This window comes from Phalacrocorax carbo, chromosome 18 (assembly GCF_963921805.1).
Source record: "Phalacrocorax carbo chromosome 18, bPhaCar2.1, whole genome shotgun sequence".
In the NCBI taxonomy this organism is placed as follows: domain Eukaryota; kingdom Metazoa; phylum Chordata; class Aves; order Suliformes; family Phalacrocoracidae; genus Phalacrocorax; species Phalacrocorax carbo.
This window is the reverse complement of record NC_087530.1, coordinates 10006672-10023617: the sequence shown is the minus strand read 5'-3', so window position 1 is coordinate 10023617 and position 16946 is coordinate 10006672. Positions and strand designations below refer to the sequence as shown.

The window sequence follows — 16946 nt, the reverse complement described above, 5'->3', positions numbered from 1 at the left end:
GAAATAACACAATGATGTTCAACAAAAACAAAACAAAACAAAGCATGAATCCAGAGCTGTTTTGCTTGATCAGGAGCAGAAATGAGACTCATTGAGGCAAAATATGAATCCTGTCAAAGTATCACTGTTTAGCTGAAAAAGAGAAAGCAGGACAGAAAAGGAGCAGGTTGTATCAGAAATAATCTTTTGGTGGCAAATAAAGCAAACACATTTCCTTAAAATGAAAATGAAATCAAACCAAAAGTTAGCAAGGTAAAATCTTCTAAGTAAAAGCTTGATAATAATAAGTAATGCAGTCATCATCACAGCTTAAAAGCAATTCAGATTTATCTGAAGAGTGCTCAGTTTCATTCTCCTCCAAGATGCAGAGTCCCTTTTCCTCCTGTTTCTCATGCATGTCTGAAATGGAAGTGCAGACAACCCCATCATGCTCTTTAGGGACCAAGAGATTTTCATACAAAATCATGCACCAACTTGGACAGTTGGAGACCTCCAAAAGCCTCATCCATAGAGCATCCAACATATACAACAAAACAATGACAATCTCATGGCAAATGATATCAAGGGATGATGATTCTTACTTAAAAAAAAGAGAGAACAAACCATTGAGAGATGAGACTGCTCTAGCCTTGTAGTAGGTGTGAAATAATCTGTGTGTTTCTATGTAAATTTTTCATTCCATGTTGTGAATTTGGTTTTGGGTGATGGACAGGTACAGTCATGAGCCTCCAGCTAGGTTCTCCAGATATGAAATTATGCACTGGTGCTTTGATCACTATTGAACTGAGCCCTGTGGCAATAGGTCTGTTTCCTCAGGAAATTCATGGAACAGGGATAAGAGGTGGAAGTTTTCAGAATGGTATACTCCCAATGTGTTACAATCTTTTTTTCTCTGACATCACCACTTCCATGCCAGTGCTGCAAACTGCAACCTCCTTGCGATCTTTCTTGTGTTTGAACCACAGTCCAGATAAATACCTGTAGCATCTTGCTATTTTCATGTGCCGTGTAAATAGCAGATGCATCAATGACTCTCTTTGCATGCAATTGGAAAAGAGAGAATTGATGCTACATCACCTTAAAAGCTGCATGGGGCCTTGTCCATGCTGCACCGCTCAAGGCTCTCATTCCACAGCGATAAGAGTTTTATTCCGTGCAAAAGGAAGAATGAAAAAAATAAACCTATGAAGAAAGGCATCACTCACAAGGCCTAGCGTTTCTGCAGTGGAACAGCAGTACGAAAATGAAATTCTGTATTTCAAAGCAGAAAAGGAACATACGGCTAATGAATCCATAGAAAATACCTGTAGCAGCTAGGGCTTCCAGGGACCAAGAGAGCTGACCTTGAGTGCTTCCGTGGAGGTTAATCTGGTATTGTGTGCCAGCTGTGAGATTGGTAATTTCTGTTTCTCGATGGTTTCCCGGCAAAAAGATTTCCTTTGTTCTGTTTAAACTGGACAGGTCTTTCAGAGTGATAAAGAACTGATCAAATACCTCATCCTGTGCTGCCCAAGACAGGGTGAAACTACTGAAAGTCCTGTGTGTTATATTAAGGTCATGAAGAGCACCAGTGGCTTCTGAGATGGGAAGGTCAGTGGGCACCGAAAGCAGAGCACGAGCATCAAAGCTGGGGTTTGTTAAATAACTTAGCTCTGTAGGTGCAGGACTGGTAGGATTAAATGATGTTTCATTGTTTGATTCTCCAGGTGTTGTGACTAGATGTGCTAAACAGAGGTAAATTGCAGGTTAAAATTTCCTGATAATAAACCCCCAAATATACCAAAAGACAGCTAACATCTCCTACAAAACAGTTTGTGTGCTTTGCATTAAATAGCTCTAAGAACAGAGAAAACAGATGGGTACTTCTTTTTTGGAGACTGAATCCAGGCCACAAGCAAAGGTAGCATCACCAAGCACAACATGGCTCTCTCACAACCGCGCTAACTAACAGCTCCAGAGCAACAACTGTTAAACGCAGAAATGAGCTGAAATGCTTCCAGCAGCGAAATGGGCACATCCTCAGTTGATGTAAATCAGTACACTTTGACTACCTCCAAAGAACCTTGCTAATTTACATCGGTGAGGATCTGAACCCTAAGTCTCTCAAGCATGCCTTTTATCTTTACTACAGCACATCTGTTATTGCTTCTGATACAAGCCGTAAGTGGAATGCATACCAAATATCGCAAACGTATCCGAATCCAGACTAAGAAATCAGCCACAGCAGATGCATGCTAAATCTCACCCTATCCAATCAAAAACAGGCTTGGAGGAGTTATCCATCTGGATACATGCAGAATTTTCAAAAAAGGTGGGGGGGATGCACATCCTTACCTAAAAACCACGACAGAAAGAACTTGAGAAATCTTTCTTTAAAGAGATCCAAATGAACTGAAGGGAAAAAGACTTGGCCTTCAACATGCTGAATGATCTGTGAATATATCCTGTAGCACAGTCAGATTTTGAAAATCTGAGAACTGTGGAGACCACAGAGAATGTGTTTCTGATCACAGCTGCAAGGCAACAGGCAGGTGATTTTTCTAACATGCAGAATTATCTCCTCATTAGTGGAAAACCGCATCATTTCACACCTCAGTGACTTCCTTGCTCTCATGCTCCACTTGCATTCAATTAAGAGAGAGCAAGTCGTCTACCACCATCAATCAGATCAGCACAAATACCTACTCAGGATTCAGTATCTGTCTCCAAATTCACACATGTATCAGACAAAAAAAAGTTTTCAGAGGAGAAAGATAAATTTAAAATATTTTCAAATAAATGCAGAAATGTTATCTTCGAAATATATTCTCAGGACAAATACAGGTGTAAAAACGTTTTCTGCTCACCCCCAGGAAGGAGAGAAGCCTGTGCGGCAAACAGTGATTTGTATTTACATGTATCATTGATATTCTTGACTTAGGTAAGGGCCCTCCTTAAATCACCCCAGCACATGGTCTGAACCAGGCCCTACATATGCTGTAAACTGAAGACAGCCACGTTGTCATCACACCAGCATATCTGCAATGGGAACCATTAGCATAATTCCCTCTTTCCAGTAAATCAACTGTCAGAACTATTATCTGACTGCAGCAGCGTTGCGGAGCTCATGTAACAAAGCAGGAAGACATGCAGTATGGAACCGTTAGCCTTCGGCGACCCTCAGTTGCTTGTGCACAATTAGATGCCAACCAGCTCTTTCCTATTCTGGGCACGGGCAAAAACCATTGCATCAAGCAAGTGCACTGGTAGTCAAGGCCTTAAGGTTGTCTACTTAACATGCGTAGTGGTAGCTGGGCTTTACCGTATTACTTTTGCAGAAGACATACATAACTGGAGTGAACAGACCAGTGGGGAGGAAAGGGCAGCGGTACGTTACACAGGTACAGCTCCATGCTGTGGATGGTCCCACTGGGAAACTGCCATGCACCCTGAGTTGGAAAACGAGGGCAAAACATCCGAATATACAAGGGAAAAAGAAAAAAAACCCCAAGGTTGGCATCACACTCCTGATCTACTGAGGATGCCTGAAAGAACCATGTGTAATATTAGTCAAAATTGGCTTCTCATATTCCCTCGTTTTACTTCACCACCCCAACCAACATTTCTCCCAGACTCCTGCCAGTTCTAGTACAACCACACAAGGACTTGGTTACTCTAATCTGAATGGGCAATACAGTAACAGCTCAACTGTATTATACAAAACCTGAGGGACCAACCACCTAAGCGGCATTTTAATTCAGAATTTTGCTGTCACAAGTGGCTTATTGTGCCAACTTTGACAACTACATGAGAAGTTGCCATGTACAGACAGTCTCATGGAGCATATGTAATTAGATGTAGTTCTATTACCCCTGAAATTTTTTCAGACCTAATTCTGAATATTACCTTGGGTTTAATGACTTGACTCCACAAATGAATTTGTGGATGAGAAAGAATGGTAGGAAGATACCACAGACAGTATCTGTGTTATTGTTTAGCAGACAGAACACTGGAACTGATAACAGAACATTTGGAAAACAATCAAACTGAGGATAACAAGACAAATGGAGTTCAAACACTTGACTTAACAACTAGGGCAATAGATGGGGAGAAGAGAAAGAGAGCTCGAGGAGCCCTAGGTGGGTGGTTGACAGCCAGACAGAATGATTCATGGTAGCAAGATGAATGAATACTAGATGCCAAAGAGCTGAAAGCTATGTAGAAGGAAACTGGATGGACAACAAACATATGCTCTTTCTCAGACTGGAATACTTCTCAATATCATTCTCTTAGTAAAATCTTCAGGCTGAATATGGCCTAAATACGTTTATACTTCTGTAGCTGGCCTTCCGAGGAATTTTGACATTGTAATGCTTCACTGGCGATTTTACTAAAAAGAATGTTAATGTCCTGCCAGGATATTTCCCCGGTTACTTGGGATGAAGCAAAGAGTATTCTGTATTATTTCTTGCTTCTGTCTCTTGGATTTTGTATTATTTTCCAAGAGAGGCTATCAGCCAGTTTCACTGTGGAGTCTCTTACCAGCTCAAGTACATTTGTAAGACATGACGGCCTACCAAGATATTTGCATTCTTTTCAGACCCTTTGGCTAAATGGCTTTCTCCTCTCTCAACCAGCTGATTACACTAGGCTTACAGTGCCAGCCCACCTCTGAATTCCATAAAGAAAACATTGCAGTGCATCACAAGCCAGAAATACTACAGTAGCTGTCTCTAAAAATCCTCATATTGAAGACAGGTTCCAGGTACTCTTAGCAGAGGAATTAGTTGAAGAAATGGACAATCTTTACTGGCAAGTTTAGTTTCCCAGTGGTCAGCACTGTAGTTTTCCATTGCATTGGCTCACCTAATCATTCTTCCTAATGATTCTTTGAGCTTGTATAAAAAAGGGTGGTGCAATCTAAGACTAGTAGAAGCCAGGAGAGGAAGAGGGACTGACGTACAACACAGACAAGGGTCTTTGGTAAACAGCATAAATCTTCTTAAAAACATTCAACAGAATGGAAAAGTTACTTCCCCAAGCCATGCTCCTATGTGCAACTCACTTCCAGAGGCAAGACAGTATCACATCCACGATTCATCAGCAGTTGCTGCACAATCTGGGTCCTTCAGCAGAGGAATCTGAGGTTGGCGCTTGGTTTCTCTTAATGTCCACTCATTTATCTCCACAGGCCTCTCATGCCTGATGTATTACCTCCCGCCTCCTCCAGGACCCACATTGGGCTATGCAGGCAGGGTTCCAGAACCAGAGCAAGAAAGAACAAAGCTGCAGTCTGACGGCTCAGCTTCCTCAGAGCTGCATTGTGTGCTTGCCCTACAGATTAGTTGTTAAGCTGATGTAATATTCTCAAGACATGCTGCCAGAAAGATCCCTCCAACTAGTAAAACGGCTCCACTTCCTTGACTTCTGAAGTGGTTCTAAACCAAAACCTTAGTGCAATGCTGGGTGAGACCTCTAACAAATGAGCAGTACCCTAGTTTGTGATACCTTTGTTAATAACAGAAAGGAGGTACCTGTTGTAGCCACAGCTTCCAGAGGAGGGGAGCGCTGTTCTCCAGCCAATCCATACACCTTGATTTTATAGGAAGTGTTAGCTTGGAGGCCGTCAATCACAGCACCTAGAGATTCTCTGGGCAGGAAGGTTTCTGCAGGGGGCCCAGCTGCCAATGACACTTCCTCGTACTCCACCACAAAACTACTGTAGACTCCTGTATTCGCATACCATGAAACACTAAAGCTGTGGTCTGTTACCCTCGAGACCACAAGGCCCCTCAGTGCATCCTCCTGCACCCCTGAGGGCTCTGGAGCAAGAAAGCTCCCAGAGCCAGAAAGCTCCTCTGCATCAGGAGTCATTGCCTGCAGTAGGGTTAGACTATACAGAGCTACAAAGAAACAAACAAGCAAATAGCAGTGTGAAATATTCAGTCTTTCCTTTTCAGCAACACAAAATAACATTTAGCAAACTGTTCACTTCAGAATCTTTACCATCCCTTGAATGCAGAATCATGGACATCACTTAAAAAAAAACTTTTGTCAGTTGAGCTGCACATCATCCATATGAAGAGACAGAAGCAACAGAAGGCTGCCATCCTATATCATGGAAGAGTTTGTGACGTGTCCTTTGCTAGAGGTTCATGAGCGCTGAATATTTCAGCTGTCTGTGTGCGGAGAGCTGATATACATGAAAAGATAACAGGAAGAATGTGAGAGGGGAGAGGAGGCACCAACAGAAGATCTTCAGCTCTGGGGCTGAAGGAAGCTTTACCCTCAGTGACAGGAAATCCACTATACAAACAAATAAAAATAATGTGTGAGGGACTCCTGAGTACCTGCAGGCAGAGAAGCCTGACTGAACCATCAAGAGGCTGGGAAGGATATATAAGATGAAAAACTGGCAATCTGGAGAAGCAAAGGAAAGTCTGAAAAGAAAAACTCTCAGCCCTTCTGCAGCCCTGGCTCCCTTGTTCAGCAGGGGTGGCACATGCCCCTCTAAGCAGCAGGACTGTCTCCTCCACCCACTGAGAAGAGCTGGTCCAGCCCTTGCCGTGCTACTGGCATTTTCCACTTCAATCATCCCTCTCTCTCCCTGGCTGCTCCAAGCACTCTCCCCAGCAGTGCAATGGGCCTGAGGTCCCCCATAGCTCTGCAAGAGAGGGTAAAACAACAAGTTTGTTTGGCTTAGCCTGAGGCCTTCTGGACCTCCCAAGTACTGGAAACATGGATAAAGATGACTGACTTGAGGGTTGACAAAAAAGTAAACTGAAGAAGAGACCTCTTGTCTTATACCCCACAGGCTTACAGAGCATTTCTGCCTCCCCACGCTCACGTGTTTGGATTTGTCCGTTCCTACGCAGAAGGAAGGTCACAGAGACAGGTTATGTCAACTACTGCTGGTGCTTCTAAGGAGCGCACTGCAGAGAACAACTTGTTTACGGGCTGCTCTGAGTAAAGACTTAAAACAAATACACCGGCCAGATGAACGTACTTATGAAAAAAAAAAGAAAACCAAAGCCAAACCAGGAAAAAGAAGCCACCTTGTGAGACTTTGGAAACTGCTGCTGGAAAGTCCAGACTGTGAAATTCCACAGTATGTTGTTTCTGCCTTTTCACCTTCTATGTATACGACTTTTGAGACCACTCAGCCTTCAGACAGACAGGGAAAGAGATAACTGAAAAAAGAGAAGCCTGCTCACTCCTGCCACAGTCACGCGCTTCAGCTTCCTTTTGTACGTGTGTGCCTCAAGGCTTCCTGACTTTTCCCTACATTGGACACAGGCCTGACATGCATCAAACAAGCAATTCAGTACTGATGGCTTTCTGTAGTTTACACCATACCATATAACTCCCTGCTGTACTGGGTTACTTGACTTTATAAAGCATTCAGATGTTCTACTGGCATGAATGCTACCAGGGAATCTGAAAGCAGTTTTGGTCAGTTAAGCTGTACAGCTATTAATTTGTAAGATCCACAACTTCTGGCATGTGTTTACCTCATAGATGGTCTTTGGGAAGAGAAGGATAAACACCTTGATATCTGCTTAGGATGATAGTTGTAGCCCAACTGATTCTGATTTCACTGTCTCTGCTTACTTACACCAGTTCAGGATTTAGCCTGAAGGCATCTAAAGATTCAGGAGTTAATTGGGTTCTACACTGAGATATAATTTGGTATGCAACAAACTTTGGGTCAAAATGTTTCACAAAGAATAAAACCTTATTCAATAAGTAGTTCACTGATACCGGTTAAGTAGAGTGGTTTGTACAAATGGAGACAGCAGAAATGGACCCCCTTTTTGTAGACAAATGTAACAGTCACGGTATCCAATGGAAACAGTGACTGTGACCAGCTTTGTGGCAGTAGCCTTTCTCACTTTTGGATGAGAAAACTGAAAAAGGGCAACATTAGAGCCCTGTTGACCCTGATGAAGCATGATGGGTGGAGGCATGCTGTGAAGAGAATTCGTTAGGCAGGAACAAGCAATTTTAAATACATTCTGGTTGCTCTTCCTCCTAGTTTTTGGCTGTAGAAAACAAAACAAGTTATAAGACATAATGCACAAAAAAAGCAGCCACATTTAAAACTGAGGTCTGCGTCTCCTGCAGGACAAATAGCTGCATTCTTTGTGGGTATTGTCAAAGGATAAGCAAGAAATCTTTGAGAATACAGAGCTAAACACAGCAGGTAAGGAAATACACAGCTGTCCCTCCGTTAGGCCTATCATGCTATACAGAGCTACATCTGCTCTGCAGGCAGTTGATGCTTTTAAGCAGTTCCCCAGCCATGGCTTACAAAATCAAGTGAAGTTGTACTTGGGCTAGTCATTGCCCAGTGACCCGGTGCATGGCACTCATCAAAAGCTGTTACTCACCAGTCGAACCCTTGACAGTTGTGGGTTTGCTTTTGTGTCTGCCTTTCTCCGCCACCAGACTAATGGTGTATTCTGTCCCTGCCTCCAACCCTCGCAGGATAAAAGAGATGCTGTCCACGGGGATCTCCACCTCGTTCTTCCTTCCAGAGGAGCTAACATAAATGAGGCGATAACGATCAAACTTGGCCACTGGTCTTCTCCAGCGAAGGGATAAGGTGGTTTCAGTCGGGTCACTGACTTCCAAGGCCTTGGGGTTATCAAGATCTACAAGTTAAAAAGGCAAAGCTGAGCTGTCTCTGAACTTCCCTGGGACAGTTTTTCAGGCATCTGTAGATAGAGCAACATCTATACTGGGTGTCTAGCAACAGTCTTATCGGCCTTTTGGAGCTTTTGAAGCCCTGTTGCTTAATATAGGTAGAGGATGATGAAGTTCTCTTTTACAGACAAACCACACTAGGACAAATTTCCCTCACTTACACTCACTTCAGCAGGCCTTGCATGAAGGAGAGGCAGAAGTTAAGCCTTCAGAGAATTTACCCAGGAAAAGGGGATATTTTGAGAAAAATCCTGGATCTGAAGGGCAGTCAGGACTATTGCGACCATGGAGGCTGTGCTTTTTATCAGATCATCCTTTTGGCCATAATCACCATTTCTGCCAGAAACCGTCACAATTAGGGTAGGCCAGAGTAATCAGTGTAAGCATAATTGCCATTAAGGAGCTCACCTGGAGATGAAACTCCCAGAGCATTAAGACATCCTCATACAGGAAAAGGAAGCCAGATCCAGAGGTCAAGATCTTTGGGGAAATGTTTTTTCTTTCTCTTGAGAGGAAATGTCCCATTGGTACCAAAATGGAATTAAGAACTTTCTAGAACTTTTCTTACAGCATTACTTGGAAAGGAAAGAAACATCAGAGTGGCTCCGCCTGACTTGCTGCTTCCCCTGGAGCAAAGGAGGATCAGGCTACTCACCAGTGCCAGCATTAATGGTAGCAGGAGCGCTTTCCCTGTCCTGTCTCACTGCTGTCACTCCGATGCCATATTCAGTTCCAGGCCTCAAACCTAAGAGATGAGGAATGGAGACATGAGTTCTTGTCCATGGAATATGCCTATGGGCATTTCTTTAAATAAAGAAGCCTGAATGTATGCAAGAGAAGATCTATAATCTCCTGTGTATGCAGAGAATTGAGGTTTCAGTTGACCCTCCAGCTGACCTGATGTTAATAAATCTTTTTTTCATGTACATGCCAAAGAATAAAGATTATGGCAGACCGAGACTGCCTTTTGGACGCTGTGCAAACACATAACCAGAGATAGCTTCTACTTTCAAGAGCTTGCAGTATAGATACTTCTGCCAAAGAAACACAGGTAAACAACCATATGTCATGGAGAAAGTACCAATATCTAACCTTGCAGGCTGGTAAGGCAACATGTAGGCACACAGACAAGTTGCAGACTGGCATCAGTAAATACCATCCCTAGCACAGGCAAAAGCCTTTTGAAGCCATCTCCACAAAGACATGTAGCTACCAAGAACTCAGGGAACGGACTGGAGGGATTAAGAGATGCACATGAAAGTGAAATGGCCACGCACCTTCTGTTGGCTAGTTATCCATCTGCAGGTGTGTAAATATATATGTATTTTAACTTAACAGCTTGTTCTCAAAATCCATAACCTCTGCTTGTACCTCTTATGTATAGTGACCAAAGGACATTTTTTCACCACACTACTGTGCCCTAGGGTGATGGCCGCAGCACGGCGTTAATGACAGCCTCTCCGTTCTCCTACCTGTGAGGGTGGCTCTGGTTGTTGCCTGGCTGCCCTTTGGCACTGTGATCTCAGCATGGTCTCCACCAGAGATGGGAGCAAACTTGATTCGATAGTTATCAATATTTGCATGGCTGTTCTTCCACTCCAAAGTAATGCTATTGTCTGTCTGTGACACCCGCTTCAGGTTTCTTGGAGCATCCAAGTCTGTAATCAGTCAACCAATAAATAAATATTAAATAGGAATAATTCTCTTACGACAGCATTCTCTTATAACAGTACTTTTTAGAAGGTGAAATGATCCATAAAGCTGAAGTTATGTTTCCTCTGACATGATACCACTATATTCTCAATTACATCAAGCAGATTTCTTTTAGCATGAAGTGGAGAGTTCACTAGCTTTGGGAAAAAATTGGTGGAAGAAATTCAACTTTTACCTCCTGAGACAAAAATAACATTTTCCATTTTAATAGTTATTTTTATTACAAAATAGGCTTGTGGAGGAACATATATGGATGAAAATACTATTTTTCCTTTATAAATACCTCCACTTTCAAAATAAAAGAGGCTGATAACAAAAAAGAATTTATCATCCCTAGAATTTCTGTTCAGTCAATATCTTGCATTCATGGCTGAAAGGAACTCAAAACAAAAGTCTCAAAACAAAAGGCGAATATTATGTAGAACTTCAGCAGGCTTTCCCTGTTCATACCTACAGCAGACTCAAATCCTGCTCTGAATGAACAACTACATTTTGGGATGAAAAGGGAGGTAATTCTCTATGTACCATTTACTCAGCTCCCTTAATGCATCAAACACTGATAACATGCTAAAGGACCCAGACTTTCATAAAGCATTCCCAGGATCACTAAGGAGCAAAGTAAATTTATAAAAGCACGACAGAAAACATTTGCAGAACTGAGGAAGGAAAAAAAAGCAAAGCTCTTTGCTAATCTGTTATGCATTTAGACAAACAGAAATAAGGTCTTGGAATAGGAACCATGGAAGATATTTAGCTTAGGAGACAAACAAGTAACCCAGAGGAACCAGCTTCCTGAAGCACAGATTTATGGTATGATGCGTAAAAGCTTCTAAGTGACTTAATATCATAATTCCCATTTTCAAAATACATTCAGATACTTGGGGGTCTATATATTTTGTTGAGCCAGTAAGGTATACAAGGCACAGAAAAACACTTTCACGTACCTCTATAACAGTGCTGATTCTGTGTTGATGCAGTAACCATGGACTCAAGCAACATGATGCAAATAGCACAGGAAGATGATTGCGTTACCCTCCCAGCAGCTTGGATTGGTATCCAGGCTCTTACCTGTGACAAAGACTTCTTTCATAGGGTCGCTTTCCATTTCCCCGCGACGAGAGATGAGCATCACTTCATACTCGGTGTGTGGCCTCAGGTTTCCAACAGAATACTGGTTTTCATCTTCATCGAGGTCAACGGTTGTCCTGTCCCCTGGAACGTCCTTGGGGCCATAAGTGAGCTCTATGCCTTCAATTTCAGCCAAGGGTTTGGACCATGTGATAAGAGCTGTGGTGTCTGTGACATCTTTTGCCTCAATGTGGCTAGGGGCATCAAGCTCTGTTACAAGAAGACAAAAAGGTGTTTTTTTAAAGAAGTCTTGCCAGAAAAATCATACATGTTCTTGTGCTTTTAATTGCTGATTCAGAGCAAAATTAAAATGAGTGGCTTCTACCAATTGAAGCTTATCTTCAATTACTTTCTTCCTTTACTTTCTGTAGTTGTAGAAGAAAGTGCCAAATAGAGTCAATTCATCAGAAGCAAGTTCATCAAAATTAATTAACATCAGAAGCTGCCAAAGGAAAGACAAGCAGGAACCCTAAGAAGTTCTCCATCTGCACAACAGAAACTCTCCTTTAAATAATTTCTTCATGCAAATATCACCAGGATGAAAGAAATTCCAGTTCCTGTTGAAGTACATTTTGAAAAAGAATAGAATTGCATACTGCTTGCTACCTTCCAGCTAAACATAAATTTCCTTTCATCTTCAAACAGGTAATTTGGCAAGGAATTAATTTCTTCTCGTGTATTCTTCATTAGCAGCTCCACTAATTTCTTTCCCCACCTCACTCCCCCCATCAATTCAGAGTATAGAGCTTGGCTTTCTCTTTGTTTAAAAACTCCCGAGGTTACACCAAACAGCGGTTGCTTTATTGGTGGCACTACATCAAGTTCAGGTTGAGCTTACTTGTGGTTATCACTCTGGATAGTCCTGGTCCTCTGGTATTGTTTTTCACAATATGAAGAGATACATTATACTGTTGCCCTGGTGCCAAACCTGGCTGCATATAAGATGTCTCTGGCCTTTTTAAGCTGCTGGTTATATCTCCGTTATCATCCTTTTTCTGTAAACATGGAAAAATCAGTTAGTAGAAATATAAAAAAATCCAGGATCTTTCACTTATATATGGCCTCTGTACTGCCTCCTTACCATATTATGGAAGACCAGCTCCCAGCCATCAAATGAAAAGTTCAGGGGATCCCACTCCACCTGGACAGATGTTTCTCTAACAGATTTGAATTTCAGACCTTCTGGAGCAGGCAGATCTGTGACAGGAAAAAAAAAAGCATGCAATTACCTGAGCAACAAGTTCCAATAAATAGGGCACTGAGGGTGGGACCTCTTTCCACCGCTATAAATATCTGCTGTTTAGGTATCTGCAGCTGAGATGTTTAAACCCTCTTCACAGCCAGTTATTCTGTCTTTGGAGAAACATTCTTCTAACCTGCTTTAGATGTCACCTTACAGTAAAATGAATCTTGCCCTAGAACTCTCTACTTTTGCTCTCTTGAAAGAAGCCTAGTGTGGACATTTGACGTTAGGTGAGATGAATCCTGCCCTAAGTCTCTAAAACAAGCACAGTGACAGAAGTCAAAGATTATGTTTTGAGGCTGGGGTGTTTAGATATGACTGCGATGTGCACAATGCAAAAAGGAAGATTAACAACAAATAGGCAGACAGAAAATAAGTTGTGGTAAAACACACTGAAGATGCAGAACAAATATAACCTCCATTTTAGTCGTAACAGTTCGAATCCAAGTAATTTCACATTGTTCTTTTTCACACTGCTACATTTCTATATTTTTTCAGGAAGCAATACCAGATTTTTAAAATGTACCTTATTGTGAAGAAGTCAAGGGCCCTAATTTACAAAGACCCTGTGATACTCCTTGGGAGGCACTGCAGAGAGCAGAAGAGCTAGTGAATTGAACTTTTAACACAGTCATTGGTATTGGAAAACAATAGAAAATGAAAGTGTAGAAGGCTGTCTTTGTCCAGAATAGAAGATGAATTGCAAATAGAAAATACAAAAGGAGTAATACTATAGAATAGACAAAAGAATGAATACAGGGAATAGTAAACTCACATGTTGCTACCCTGGCACTGACTGGAATACTCTTCTTGTTTTTAAGGATTGCAAAGACACGGATAAAGTATTCTACACCCGGCTCCAGTTCATGAATAGTGGCAGCTGTCTGGTTTCCTGGCACGGTGAACTGCATATCCAAGCCGCCGCTGCTGGTAGGGACATAGGTGATGAGGTACTCAGTGACGAGATTCTCATGCCTCCATTCCAGATTTACGGTTTTATCTGTTATATTTGTCACAGTCAGCTGAGTTGGAGGAGACACTGGGAAGGGGAAAAAAAACAAAACAAACTTATAAGAAGTTTTCAAGGCTCACACAATAACGACTTACCCAGTTTCACATTTTCCCGGGAGCAGTTTAAAAGAATTATCTAACAAACAGGGAATGGGGGAGCCATGTCACACAAATTAACTGCTTGAAGAAAGGGATGTTCAGCTGATGAAGACTACAGACATTTCCAAAAGTCATGGGCCAATTTCTACTCTCACACTTGCACACAACCTTTGGCTGACTGTATCCCAGCTCCTCCTCTCATGGCTACTGCTCAAGACTACTATAGCTGGCTCCCTAGGGATTCAGATGTTTAATTCAACTGCCAGCAACACATGATTTTATAGCTAGAAGTCCTGGGGTTTGGATACACAGAATTGCACAGATTTTCCAAAGTAAAATAAAACATGATTATTTTTGTAAATACTTTCAATAGATGACTCCACATTAGCACACACAAGAGAACAAAATGTGGCTCAGGAGTCTTCCAGAGGGAGAAGATGAAAAATGGGAATTTCTTTTCAAGGGTTTTCATTGTCTTTTATAATGTTCCCAACCCCAAAGTATTCTTTGATTACTCTACAAAGTCTTAGTTCCTAAAGAAAACTACCTCCTTTATAGCGTAATGTCTGTCATTATCTAGCTGCCAAAATTTTCTATCAATTTCCCTAAAGTCAGTGGTACTGGGAAACTAAGCATGTGGCTTTATAGCTAAGTTTCCGCTCCAGCTGATTCCACGGTTTTACTACAAGCTTTGTCAGATCTAACACACACACACATATATATATATATAGACACATATATAACATTTATAAAATCAAGCTTAGCTTTATTTAGAAAAATCTGTTTGGCCAATTGAGAGATAGCCAAGGTCCCTGTAATAATCCTGAAAGCTTGCACTGCAGTGTTTGCAACATCTGGCAATGCCATTGTGACAGTTGTCTCATACACATCACTCAGGTCGTTGCTATTTTCTGTGTGTGTCTTGCCTCCACTACACCCTCTGCCTCCACCAGGGCTCCAGCTCAGAGATCTACCTCCACAGCTGAGCCCTTGGGGTCTGTCAGTGTGTATTATCAGTCCTGGGTGTTTCATTTCCAGCCCCTACGATACTGATGGAATTGTAAATGCAAAAATGCAAACCTCTTTCTCACCCATCCAGCATGAGACTGGGAACCAGCATCTGGCTGTAAGAAACATTTGATACACGAACTCTTTATTCACTGACATTCATTATCCTGCATTATCTCCTTCCTGCAAAGACTTATTCTTTAGTCAAAATTCAGCCCATATTCTTTTGTCTATTCCTGGTGAATACCTAGTGCTCGATACATCTCCCTCTTCTCCATAGCTAGAACAGTTTCTTTCAGATGCATTTTTTTTTAGCATCAAGAGGTACTATGAGAAACTGAAAGGTCCTGGTGACAAATCCCAGCCAGTGCCAGCTACAGTTCTGGTGACACTGTGGTAGGAGCAACCTTGGAGATAACAAACGGACTGCATCACCATTATCAGCCTGTTGGCTTGCTGACCACCAAAAGTCACCAGCAAACACTACACTAAGCCCTGAAAAGTAAGGGAGGCCAAGGTCTTGCTACTGGTGTGGTTACTTCTCTGATTCAGCTGTGTGGACTATGACAAAGAGGAGCGACAACAGGGCCCAGATACATGGAAAAGGTTCACAGAGCCTCTGAGGCTACTAGATGGGCACAGGGAATTACCATGGGGAGGAAATTCAAAAGGAACATTGCAACCTACCATCAGAGCAGTCATCCCCCATGTAACCTTCGTCACAGACACACCGTCCGTCGATGCAGCGGCCCGCGTTGTTGCAGTCGTTGGTACAGGACCGTTCACGGCAGTCCTCCCCGGTGAAGCCCTCGTGGCACACGCAGCGCCCATCAACGCAGCGCCCACGCTGGTGGCAGTTGTTGGGACAGGACAGCTCCCCGCAGTTCTCCCCCATGAAGCCATTGTCACACTCACAGCGCCCCTCCACACAGCGCCCACGGTTGTTGCAATCATTGGGGCACCGCAGCTCCCCGCAGTCCTCCCCTGTGTACCCCTCGTCACACACGCACTGCCCATTGACACAGCGCCCGCGGCTGTTGCAGTCGCTGGGGCACCGCAGCTCCCCGCAGTCATTCCCAGTGAATCCCTCGTGGCACACGCACTGCCCGTTGATGCAGCGCCCGCGGCTGTTGCAGTCGCTGGGGCACCGCAGCTCCCCGCAGTCCTCTCCAATGAATCCCTCGTGGCACACGCACTGCCCGTTGATGCAGCGCCCACGGTTGTGGCAGTCGCTGGGGCACCGCAGCTCCCCGCAGTCCTCGCCCAGGTACCCCTCGTGGCAGATGCAGCGCCCGCCCACGCAGCGCCCGCGGTTGTGGCAGTCTTTTGGGCACCTCTTCTCACTGCAGTCATCCCCCACGAAGCCCTCGTAGCAGATGCACAGCCCGTTCTCGCAGAGCCCGTTCCCATTGCAGTTGTTAGGGCAGGTCAGCTCCCCGCAGTCCTCCCCGGTGAAGCCCTCCTCGCAGAAGCAGGTCCCGTTGATGCAGCGCCCACGATCAAAGCAGTCTTTGGGGCAGATGAGCTCGCTGCAGTCCTCACCAGTGTAGCCCTCATCGCAGATGCACTCATTGTCCACACAGCGCCCACGGTTGTGGCAGTTGTTGGGGCAGAGGGGCTCGCTGCAGTCCTCACCGGCGAAGCCCTCGTGGCACACGCACTGCCCGCTCACACACCTCCCATGCACGCTGCACCCCCGGGAGCAGAGCTCTTCGCTGCAGTCTGTGCCTACGTACCCCTCAAAGCACACGCAGACTCCATCCACACACTTGCCTTGGTCGTTACAGTCAGCCGGGCAGACGGCCTGGCTGCAGTCCTCGCCGGTGAAACCTTCGCTGCAGATGCACTTGCCCTGGGCGCAGAGGCCCCGGTTGAAGCAGTTGTGTGGGCAGTCCGGTTCGGAGCAGTTGGTGCCTTTCCAGCCAGGCTCACAAATGCAGCCACAGATCTCGATGCTGTAGTTGCCGTGTCCGCTGCAATAGGGTGTTGTGTCCAGGCGACCTGTACCAATGATCCAGAAAACCCGTTACTCCCCTCAGCTCTGGGATGAGTTAGGCCA

General features: G+C 43.8%; 1 protein-coding gene across 9 annotated transcripts in view; it reads right to left on the bottom strand.

Annotated features, from left to right (window-relative positions):
- TNC (tenascin C) overlaps positions 1–16946 on the bottom strand; it is a 100084-nt gene that overhangs the window by 28884 nt on the left and 54254 nt on the right. For all 9 annotated transcript variants that reach the window (XM_064468850.1, XM_064468845.1, XM_064468851.1 and 6 more), the window contains 8 exons: positions 15575–16888; positions 13545–13808; positions 12608–12723; positions 12365–12521; positions 11467–11736; positions 10158–10343; positions 9341–9430; positions 8370–8633 (listed from right to left, as the gene is read on the bottom strand). In XM_064468850.1, the coding sequence (XP_064324920.1) occupies positions 8370–8633; positions 9341–9430; positions 10158–10343; positions 11467–11736; positions 12365–12521; positions 12608–12723; positions 13545–13808; positions 15575–16888 (2661 nt within the window). The remainder of the gene's footprint in view (positions 1–8369; positions 8634–9340; positions 9431–10157; positions 10344–11466; positions 11737–12364; positions 12522–12607; positions 12724–13544; positions 13809–15574; positions 16889–16946) is intronic.